This window comes from Mastigoproctus giganteus, chromosome 3 (genome assembly GCF_048544385.1).
Source record: "Mastigoproctus giganteus isolate SK-2022 chromosome 3, ASM4854438v1, whole genome shotgun sequence".
Lineage (NCBI taxonomy): Eukaryota > Metazoa > Arthropoda > Arachnida > Uropygi > Thelyphonidae > Mastigoproctus > Mastigoproctus giganteus.
The window spans coordinates 20,183,050-20,195,087 of NC_143577.1; the positions used below are offsets into that span (position 1 = coordinate 20,183,050).

Below are 12,038 nucleotides of genomic sequence, written 5' to 3' on the forward strand. Positions count from 1 at the left end.
ATTGTATAAATTTCAATTAATCGAACTATAATGAGGAATAGACTTCCACAGAGAGGATGATTAAGCTGGAAATAAACTAAATATGCTAACTGATATATAATTAAAAACAACTATAATTGGATGGAATTAATCACTTTACATCAATTTCAATATAAATGTTACAATTAATATTAAAATTTTATTTAAAACTTCAGACATTTAATTCTTCTCTAAAATATATCAGATCGATATTACAAAACAAGTCACTAAGGCAACTTGTAGTGACTTGCATCATAATATGATATTCATGCATATCATTTTTTTGCCTGCCCCATGTACAATAATACATAATATTCTTATTTAAAATTAAAAAGACTGACATGTACACACTTCAGTGAGGCTCCAAATATAGTCAAGAAAAAAAAAAAAAAAAATTCACAACTTCTACACTCAAATAAAATTTTAAAATATAGTTAAATGATTTGTTCAAATAAAAAAAAAATAAATAAAAATGTCAGAATTACTTACATGTTTAGCAGGAACTTTATTACCACTGCTTTTAATAGTTTCATTAACAGTAATACTGTCATTACCGAGTACATGGCAGGCATTTTGTGGAAGGGCTGAAGCTAAATCACTAAGTTCATTTAGAGTTATTTCAAATTCACTGAACATTTTCAACTGCAAAAAAAAAATATGCTAAATTATTTAATTTATAACAACAATGTTAATAATTACTGTCTGTTAAGCAACAATCACAAGAAACTAAATACCTTAAAATATATTCATTGCACCTTAAAAATAAGAGATATGATTTTATATAGAACAAGCAAACGAATAAATAAATGTCCGTTTATGCTCTAAATGATCAAGGTCAAAAGAGTTCTACCAATTCACTGCAACTGTTTTATTGCCAGCAACACAACAATGCAGCAGCTAACAACTGGCTGTGCACCTTTTTTTAATGGCATCATATGTTGCTCTCTAGGACCAAAACCAGCTATAAATGTACAAAATTGTGGTAAACTATCAAAAATGCACTGATCAATGAACAATATAATAACGTTATCTTCCTTACTTATCGGTTGTTGTTCCAGCTTCTTGTCAGATCAATAAGGAAACCAGTCTTCTCATCTTCCTTAACCAGTCATTTTCTTCATAGATTATTTCCATTTAGAGCTAACTTCAATTAGCTACATAATTTACTCCACAATAATAAAGTGGAGTAACAATAGTGGATCACATTTAGAGCTGACATCAGTCAACTGATGTCAGCTCTAAATGTGATCTATCATGGTCCCAATATCTCTTCATGCTACAAGTATCAACTACTGGTGAAATTAATAAAGTGCAGCTCAAAAAATGCCTGGCGGTGGCTGAACATGAAGATACAATGCATCTTCCTCTTATATACTCTGGTAGATTCTGTTTGATGTCGCTCAGTATTTTATAGATCAGGTGGAGATCTTGCAATGTGCTAAACTGTCTTCCCCTCCTACAAGGTCTGATGCAGTTGCATTTCTGGATATACTGTTTACCAAAGCTGCAGCCTCAGTCTCTCTCACCAATTCTTCCTATTACTTTTATTGTGATCAGTCCTGTCCAAGTCACAATGAGAGGGGGGAAAAATTAATATTTTGCCCCATATATCTTATGCTAAGAGCCGGTATTATTTTAATTTCAAATAGCTAACCTTCGTTTCCATAAATAACATGTAATAGCTAACCTTTGTTTCCATAAATAACATGTCCAAATAATGTGTTTTCCTCGTGGAGCAAACTCTGGTGAAACAGAAACTTACCTATCCTGTTTAAAAATAAATGTCTCATATAAAAAAATTACCACAAGAATTCTACAGAAACTAGCAACAATTTATTCCTTGCTCACAGGCATGCTTTAAATATAGGCTAAACCCATATAAAATTTTGTCCTCTTAAGACAATCAAAGCAAAACAAGTCTTTTCTGATATAACTACCACTCTATCAGACTTGTTTTGATCCCGGCACATAATTCATCATAACGTCCAATATAAAAGCCCATCATGTTAGAATTGGATACTCTCACTTATAACGAATATCTTCATCTCCAATACAGTTGTTTCATTTCTTCAACTTACAAATTATCAATTCTTTCCTTGACTAGTCAGCTTTAGGGTCACATAAGATCTCCACTTTTTGCATTAAAATTGCCAGTACTCCATCTTTATAATCAATCTCTAAATGAAACTTTTATCCCTCCACATTTGAAATGCTACTGTTATTATGTACACCAAAATGTTCTAATTCTACCAAATTGACTTGACTTAAATCCTCATTTCAGCCTTTGCCATTATTTGAAAAAAATTTAGCTGCAAAATCTAGAGAGTCATATCTTTTAACCAAGGTATCAGTCAATCCATTACAACATCTCTTTATATTCTACAGAAGATGTTAAAATCCAACTAGCTTACACTGCATATAAAGACTAGAAGAACATTTTATAGAAAGTTTGCAAATTCAAATTCAAATCACATATGAAATTAAGCTAAGTCCAAGTTAAAAATATTTGCTGGCACAAAAAGTGTTCCAAGAAAATTGCTCTAATAAAAAAAAAAAAAAAAAAAAAACTTTGTTTATATTCTTGTGTAGTTACAATACAGCAGTAATATAAAATATCAACATTCTTAAATTTTATTGTTCAAAATTTAAATACTTTTCCAGAAATGCTTTTTAGGAAACAGTAAAATTTTATTTATTTCATTATCTATTTGAAAGTAGCTAACTTATATTTGAAATTCTTATTATCAATAAACATACTCACATCATCCACTAGTTTCTGTATTCGCTGGCGAGCTAAGGTAATGTTCCATTCTTCTAAATGAAGCTGCAAATTAAAAAATTCTTCTCTTAATGTTACACTTAATTTTTGACTCAGTACAACCTGTTTACTTCAATTCCAACCAGTTTGATTATTTTTATGATACTGAATGAATTTAGTAACATAAGCAAAGCAACTATATAATCAAATCTTTCTTCATATCTTTAGAATTATTCATAACAATTATGCTGTACAATTATACAGTTAAACTAGACGAACAGACTTAGTCTCTTTACATCCCTGTTTCAGGAAAGGATATAATTTTACCCCCTTTTTTTTTAAATATAGACATAAAACATTTAAGATTATTTTATGATCATCATTTAATTTATAATAAATAAATCATTAAATAAATTTCTATTTATTCTCTAGAAAGCCATAGCCAGAAAAAGTTACAAATTCATTGTGATTGCATACACAGTGAATTATTAACGACAGCTAGATTTTCAGTGCCACAGTTCACCCCCACATATGGTAGTGAACCTGCAACCACCTTACTTGTTGGCCATGCATACTGGACCACAGATGGCCAAAATTTAATGACGTATAGATTAGCTGTCTATTATACTATGTTTATCTTTCTATACATTAAAATAATTTTCCTTCTAGTGATATTTATTTAGCCGATGGGAGAAGAGAGATGCAGGTAACATGGTAATATGCAACAAATACTAAAATATGTAAGAGAAGCCCGTTTTACTGGGGTAGAACAAGCTTCTGTTTAAGCGTGGTCACACGCCATGTTTATCTAACATGACCATGTGGTACCATGCTTGATTTCCACATGTAATGTATTTAGTCTTAATATTGAAATTAAGACTAAAAATTCTATCTTATACAATAACAATCATTGGCATCTACACACCAGTAGAAGGCAACATTGATGAAACCACAGAATTTTATGACGAATTACAACAAATCATAGACCAAACTAACAAAAACGAGTATCTCATACTAGCAGGAGATTTTAATGCATGGGTTGGTGCTCAATCAGTAGACAAATGTATAGGATCAGAAGGCGAACCCGTGGTCAACAATAATGGAAGATGCCTAATAGACTTCTGCATTTTTAATAAACTTAAAATTATAAATACCTTTTTCAGACACAAGAATATCCATAAATTCACATGGGAAGCAAGAAACACAAAGTCTATAATAGATTATATTATCATTAATGAAAATTTAAATGACAAAATTAGAGACGCTAGAGTATTCAGAGGCAGTGAAATTGACAGTGATCACAACCTAGTAGAAAGCACTTTCAAAATAAAAAGAAATTATCTTAATAAAAAGAAGAAAATACCAACAAAAACTACTAAGAAATTAAAAATACATTTGTTGGAAGATGAAAGCACTAAATTCCTGTATGAAGGTCGATTGAAAGATAAACTCAAATCAGATGAAAGTGATAATGCTGAGGAAATCTGGTCAAACATGAAAAAATCAATTCTGGGAGATGCTGAAGAAAGTCTTGGATATAAACCTATAAAAAATAAAAACTGGCTAAGGACTTGGAATGAAGAATTGAAACAAACAATCAATGAGGAAAAAAAAAGACCTATAAACCGTTCCTACAAACTAAAGACCTACATCTACACATAAAATATAAAAAGCTTAGAGCAGAAGTCAGAAAACTAACCAGAAGAATCCGACAAGATGACTGGGATAAATTTGTTAAATCTTTAGAATGTGATATCACGGGCCCACAGAGAAGAGGTTTTAAAATTTTTAAGAAATTACAACAAGACACGAATGATCAAATAAAAACCAACTCTATCTCCCAAGCAAAATGGAAGAAGCAACACTATTCCAAACTATGGTATAACCCTGGCACTAGGGAATTGGAAGATGAATCTGTGGTAACCAAAGATGAAGAAAATATAACAATGGAAGAACTAGAGTTAATATTACAAAAATAAAAAAAACGAAAAAGACAAGGCATAGACAATTTGAATGTAGAACTACTTAAATATGGGAGGAATCTACAGGAATAGTAATCAATTTACGCAAAAAAGGCTCCAGAACAATTACAGAGGGATAACACTGCTGTCAACTGCTGCAAAGCTATACTCTAATATAATAACAAATAAACTTAATAAATACAGTGAACAATTCTTAGAAGAAGAACAATGTGGGTTCAGAAAAGGGAGAAGCACAATAGATGCCATTTTCTCACTACAACAAATTTTGGAGAAAAGAAGAGAATTCAACCTACCAACATTTCTGCTCTTTATTGATTATGAAAAAGCATATGACAATGTAAACCAGAAAAAATTTTGGCAGATTCTACGTGAAGAAAATATCCCAACCCAACTCCTGAAAGCAATCCAAAGCCTATATAAAAACTCAAAAGTAGTTGTTGTTATTTGGTTTTTAGGAGCATTAGCAACTAAGGCCATATTGCTCCGAGGATATGCAGTGGTCATTCCCTGACCTTTCTGCATCCTCCGTTGGTGGTCATGGGCAACTCAAAAGTCTGTATAAAATATTCTAATGGCCAACTATCAGACCCAATTAACACCAATAAAGGAGTGAAACAAGGATGTGGACTATCACCAAATTTATTTAATATCTACATCAATAAAATTCTTAAAGAATGGAAACAAACAATTAACAACGGAATACAGTTGAACAACAGGAATAAAATCCAAACTATATTATATGCTGATGATCAAGTAATAATTGCAAAATCCGAAGATGAACTATAGATAGCAGCAAATGAACTTAATAAAATAGGTAAAAAGTACGAGATGAAAATCTCCACCTCAAAAACAAAATCAGTGGGATTGTGTGGAAAAAACATATAAAGAGTCAAAATTGTTATTGATGATAAAATAATAGAACAAATATCTGACTTCACCTATTTGGGAAATTTAATATCAAATGAAGGGAAAGACATACACCTTAAACTACAAAAATATAATAAAATGAATGGAACGATTAAACGCCACTTCGGAAAACAAATGACAATTGAAACAAAATTACAACTGCACAACATCACTTCAAAACCAGCCCTCTTCTACAGCTGTGAGACTTGGGTCATAAATAAGAAAGATGCACACAAACTAGAAGCAACACAAATGGGATTTTTAAGACCATTATTAGGCTTTACAAGACTAGACCACCAAATAAATTTAGATATCCATGAGAAATTAAAAGTAGATAACATAGTAAATGACATAAAACGGTATCAGAAAAAATGGATCAGCCACATAGAAAGAATGAACCCAGACCGGATCCCAAAATTAGCCTTTAACTACAAACCTACAGGCAAGAGAGAGATGTTGGTCGACCAAGACAATGATGGCGAGATCAAGACCACCTCCAAGAGCTACAACGGAACAGGTCTTAAAAGACCTAAGCTGGACCAAGTTCATGATGATGATGTATTTATGTATTCATAGCAGAGGAAGAGAAACACACAGTGTCGAAAGCTTCTGTTAGTGTTTTATTTTACTTTATCAAAAGAAGTGAGCACAGCGGATGAAGCCCCCTAGTTTTATATTAAAATAACAGATAATTAATAAAATTATTAATCAATAACACAACCTGAAATCTGTTCTCAAAAGATTTAGCATTAATTTTTCTCATTAATATTACATAACTAACATATGGGTTAGTGCAATCGCATCATTTTTATACATAGTAAACTACCAAGGTAGATGAATTGGCATCATTTTAATTATATCTCATACTGTGAATATCTTCACAATGAATTGCCATGATATTGCACTACCTCGATATATACAGTCTTCTCCAGTGATGAAGCGTTGCTTATTCGAGGTAGTGCAATACCATGGCAACTCATTGTGAAAGTATTCACAATATGAGATTTAATTAAAATGATGCCAATTCATCTTGGTAGCTTACTACATATAAAAATGATGCAATTGTACTAACCCATATATCAGTTTTGGTTAAAGCCGTAATCCAAGGCTTTAACCAAAAAATGCCTTTTAGTCTAAACTATTGCACCATCAGGCATCTCTCATATTATGGAGTTATACTTCATAACTGGGTTGTGACCATTGCAACGTCAGGGTACCTGAGGACCCACTGAAAAGAGGCCAAAAAGCCTTGAAACGATGCAGTTTAGGTGGTGGTGGTGGTATACACCAAGAATGAGTAACAATAGTCTTCTCCACTGGTAAGGCATTACTTATATTTATAAGTGAAAAAAAAAAAAATAATGAAGATATAGAGTGATAGAAGGTAACAAAAAAATATGTATAATAAGAGATAAATAATTACAAAATTGACAAAATAAAGATGTAGACTACTTCCTCTTTTTTTTTTTTTCCATTTTTCTGCCTTCTTGTTTCCACTTCATTTTTATTCTATTCAACATATACACTGATGAGCAAAAATATTATGACCACCTACCTAATATGATGTTGGTCCTCCACATGCAGACAAAACAGCTCGTACCCAGCGAGGCATGGATGCTACAAGATTTCTAAATGTGTCTTGTGGTATCTGGTACCAACACATAAACACGGACCTTACAGGAACTCCTGTAAGGTCCGTAGTTGAGACACCCCAGATCGGAGTCGCTGTTCCAACACAAACCACAGATGCTCGATGGGATTGGTGTCTGGGGAATTTGGAGGCCAGGGCAAAACTTGGAAATCTTCCTCATGTTCTGCAAACCAGTCTTGAACAATCCGGGTGGTGTGGCATGGTGCATTATCCTGCTGAAAGACGGCACCGCCAGAGGGGAAGACTGTTGAAAGGGTACCTGGTCAGCAATGATGTTTAGGTAGGTGGTAGACATCAGAGTGCTTGGCACATGGATGACTGGACCCAGCAGAACATCACCCAAAGCATGACACCACCGCCATCAGCTTGTTTTCATCCCACGGTGCATCCAGGTGCCATCACTTCCCCGGGTAAACGATGCACACAAACCCAACCGTCCACATGGTGCAAGAGGAAATGTGATTCATTGGACCAGACGACATTCTTCCAATCATTCAAGGTCCAGTTTTGATGCTTGCATGCCCATTGTAGGCACTGTCGCCGGTGAACTGCGGTTAGCATGGGCACTTGGAGCGGCCTGCGGCTACGCAGCCCCATTTTCACCAGAGTTCGATGTATTGTGTGTTGTGACACATTACTCCCGTCACCAGCATTCCAATTACTGGAGAGTTTCACCACAGTTGCCCTGTACCATCTGGGAAAGCCTTTGCTCACCTCGAGCATCGATGAGCTGTGGTTGTCCAACAACTCACCGGCGGTTCATGGGTTTTCCCCTCCTCTGACCACTTTTGGTAGGTACTAACCACAGCTGACTGTGAGAACCCTGCCAGCCGTGCTATTTTGGATATGCTCTGACCCAGTCATCTAGCCATTACAATTTGGCCATTGTCAAACTTGCTTAAGTCTGCTGCCTTTCCCATCTGAAGAACAAAAGTAACACTGATTAACGGAGCTCAGTATCAGGTGTTTTTTATACCATGTCCCGACCCGCGCACGTGCTGTAGTTCACCTGTAGTTGCTTCGATTTGCATAATGACTTGCTGATCATAATGTTTTAGCTCATAGGTGTATGTAGGTATGGGGGATCAATGCACAGAAAATAAACTGAAAAAGCAGAGAGAGAGAGGGGGGGAATGAATGAATGAAAATTTAGGAAAATGTGCTGTTTTGTTTCTGATATGTTTGTCTTGACTATCCAGAATTTGTTGTGATGTCAGTGATGAAGTCACCATATTTGTGCCATATGATGATATTTAATACTAAAAGACATTTTTTGGCTAAAGATGGGAACGGCAGCAGACTTAAGCAAGTTTGATAATGGCAAAATTGTCAAACTTGCCTTAAACTACAAAGGAGTTTACTGATATATGGGTTAGTCTGGGTAACAAATAAAGTGTGTGTGTGTGTGTGTGTGTGTGTGTGTGTGTGTGTGTGTGTGTGTGTGTGTGTGTGTGTGTGTGTGTGTCAATGAATATATATATATCAATGAAAACAAAAATCAATGAAATTCAGGAATTTTTCTTGCAGGGATAAGGAGGTGATTAAACCCTTGTATAAGGCAATGGTCAGGCCACACCTTGAGTACTGTATACAGGTCTGGAGGCCACATTTTAGGAAGGATGTGGAGTTGCTAGAACAAGTACAGAGAAGGGCAACAAGATTAGTGGATGGAACAAAGAGTTGCTCTCACAAAGAAAGGCTTAAGTTTTGCAAATTACAGTGTCTGGAGACTAGGCACCTGCGAGGTGATCTGATTGAAGGGTATAAGGCCTTGAATGGGTTGAGCATGCTCAATTCTGATGAGATCCTTCCTCTTGCCCAGATTAATGGCCTGAGGAGAAAAATTCAAACTGAGGAAAGACAGTTGTAGAATAGATGTGTGGAAATTTGCCTTTAGCGAGTGGGTGATTGATTGCTGGAAAAAACTTCCATCCGTGGTTGTAGAAGTTGACAGCTTAAATAAATTAGACAAACATCTGGAGCGAATGGATGGGTGAAATGGGAAGGGTTTCTTTTTTTTTAGCTAATGCTGTATAAGCTTGCTTTCTTGCATCACATGCCTCTACTAATGCTAATACTAATACAAAACTAGATACAAAAGTGTAAAATTAATGAACATGACAGAAAAATAAATGAAGAAAAAACTTAAAAGAAAACATTGTCTTTGTGTGCTTATTTTACAGTTAAATTGATAAGCAGGAACTATAAGACTTATAATTGTCCAAACAATTTGCACACTTTACAAATATTACATACACACCAGTTTCAGAATGACTTGTACAAAATTTTGACAAACAGAACACAAGTTATGAGTTGCTGTGCCTCAGTAATGTTTGTCAGGTAGATTTAAACTTAATATGGAACAACATAATCAAGTAAATGTTGAAATTTCCTGTTCTTGTATATCAGCCATCTATTTGCAAAGTGACAAAGCAAAGACTGTGCAAAGGCACCTCACTTAGACAATCAAAAGGGGGGAGTTTTAACGATTTTAAGTCTGTCATAATCTATAGAGCAGAGAGCTGAATAAGAAATAAAAGGAATGATCAAAAATTATTACCTTCCGAAATAAAACCTTATTTGTAAATAAGAAAAGATCTTGGGGTAATTAACATTAATATCCAATCAAATAAGTGAAGCAAACTTAAGATGGTACTGGCATGTAGGAAGCAGGGAAGATCAAATGTATTATAAAAACTAATGTGGTTAGAGTGCCAAGACTACATATTTATGTATACACTATGAAACTAATGTGGCAAATTGGTTTTTGTGGCATATTTAGTTTTTCGGTTTTTTTTCCCCCAATATGGAAGAAGACAGCTAAACAGATATTCAAAGCAAAACTGAATGGTAATAGGCCTGCAAGCAAACCAAGAGGGAGATTGATCAATGGTGTCAAGAAGCATTAGAGGAACAAGGGCTTACTCTGCTTAAAAAGTTAACGGAAGGAAACAGCATGACAGAAAACAGTAAATATAAGGCTGAGGGTCCAAAAGGATTGATTTGCACTTAATGACCTGTATACCAAGTGGATATAAGAGATTTTGAATAACGATAATGAAAGGCATTAAATTTAAGTAAAATTCATTAATAACAGAATAACTTCCAGCAATTAAATTATAATCGGTGTAGCACATGAATAATAGACAGAAATTTTGTTTTCTATAGTATTTGATAAATCTCAGCCAAGGTGTGTCCCACTGCCAAGAGAATAATCTGTTAGTACACAACGAAATTATATATTAAAAAATGTAGATTGAATGAAAAATAAAGTGAGCCAGATCGTACTGACAGGGGTTAGTATTTTATATGATCAGAGTGACATTGGTAAGTGATCAGAGATTTTATGAGCAAGGCTATAAATGTGTTCTAGTACAGTTTATATCCCCATTGGTGTACAAAAATGAATCATATTAGGCTAATAAGTCATGATTTGCAAGAACGATATTTAAGATATATTGACAGTGTTTTTTTTTTTGGGATGGTATGCAATGGTACGGCATACTGGCACCTTTATTAACAGTGACGTGTGACATTTGGATGCAGTACACTTCAAAATTTGTAATATTCCATAAATTTTTTTCCATGTTTACCTACTATTCAAAATAAGCTTAAAGTCATTTAACTAAATTTGCATTTTTCACTGTCTATTGTTAAGATATTTTATATATAAAACTTTATAACCAATTTTAGAATTCTAAATTACTCGGTTGGATATCTGTTTAACGAACTCCTTTCATAACGAATTATTTTGAATTCCCCTTGGAAGGAACATTTAAAATAGTTTCCATTGAGTGAAGAAAATTTTCATATAGTGAAAGGATTAGGATGGACTTAACTCAGTACACAGTTCACATTTCTGGCATTTAGGCAATTAGTGCTGCTGCACGAATTAAGATAGCTAATGGGATTATCATTCTACAACTTTGTGGTACTCGTAAAACCTATCCGACCACCTGTCCCACATACAGAGAAGTCACACTGGTCAACAGTGAGCAGGTCAAGGGGTATTCCTGATGCTGACAATGGGCTGTGGTCAACCTTCTACTGCAGTGGTGTCCAACCTTTTCCAGTACAGGGGCCATATTCAAAAAAATTCAGTTAGATTTATTTTGCGAGCCACACTGAGTAATTCAAGAAAAATTAGTGTGTTACATTTTCCATATCTCATTACATGTAAAACAGTAAAAGTGAAATTGAAAATATTCAAAAATTTTATTAAGTACAATACACAATTACATTTACTGAAAAAAACATTAAATGAGAATTTTTTTTTTTGATAATTAACAAAATTTAAAATGCTGTTTTAGTTCACTTTCCAGGAGGGGCCATAGGTTGGACACCACTGTGAATTAACTGTAAGCGTCCCGTTCGAGAATTAGGAGAGAGTGATTTTCTTTTACCCCAACAAATAATCATCTATTGTTTCGCGGAAGTGCATTATCCACAGTTTTCCATAAATTTTCTCTTTCTCTGTTTACATGGTCATAGCACCTGAATATCCGAATGACAATGACATTTTGTACAGTTTCAAAAAATTCAAATTTAACTAGTTCAAAGAACTAGTGACAATATCGATGACGGGAGAAGGAAAATGAGGACAACGAAGGTATTAAACCTTCTAAACATGAAATGTTGGAATTTGGTGAAAATTAAGTTAGAAAATTGTCAATTAGGTTACAGTTAAATGAAAGAGATACAATTCGTGGATTTTGGGAATAAC

The 12,038-nt window shown here is 34.1% G+C and overlaps 1 protein-coding gene across 1 annotated transcript in view; it reads right to left on the bottom strand.

Annotated features, from left to right (window-relative positions):
* Positions 1-12,038, bottom strand: part of LOC150087777 (ATP-binding cassette sub-family A member 2-like) — a 487,681-nt gene that overhangs the window by 316,724 nt on the left and 158,919 nt on the right. Inside the window, exons 9-10 of the mRNA XM_090369199.1 lie at positions 2,780-2,842; positions 508-660 (exon numbers count right to left, since the gene is read on the bottom strand). Of these exons, the coding sequence (XP_090225325.1) occupies positions 508-660; positions 2,780-2,842 (216 nt within the window). The remainder of the gene's footprint in view (positions 1-507; positions 661-2,779; positions 2,843-12,038) is intronic.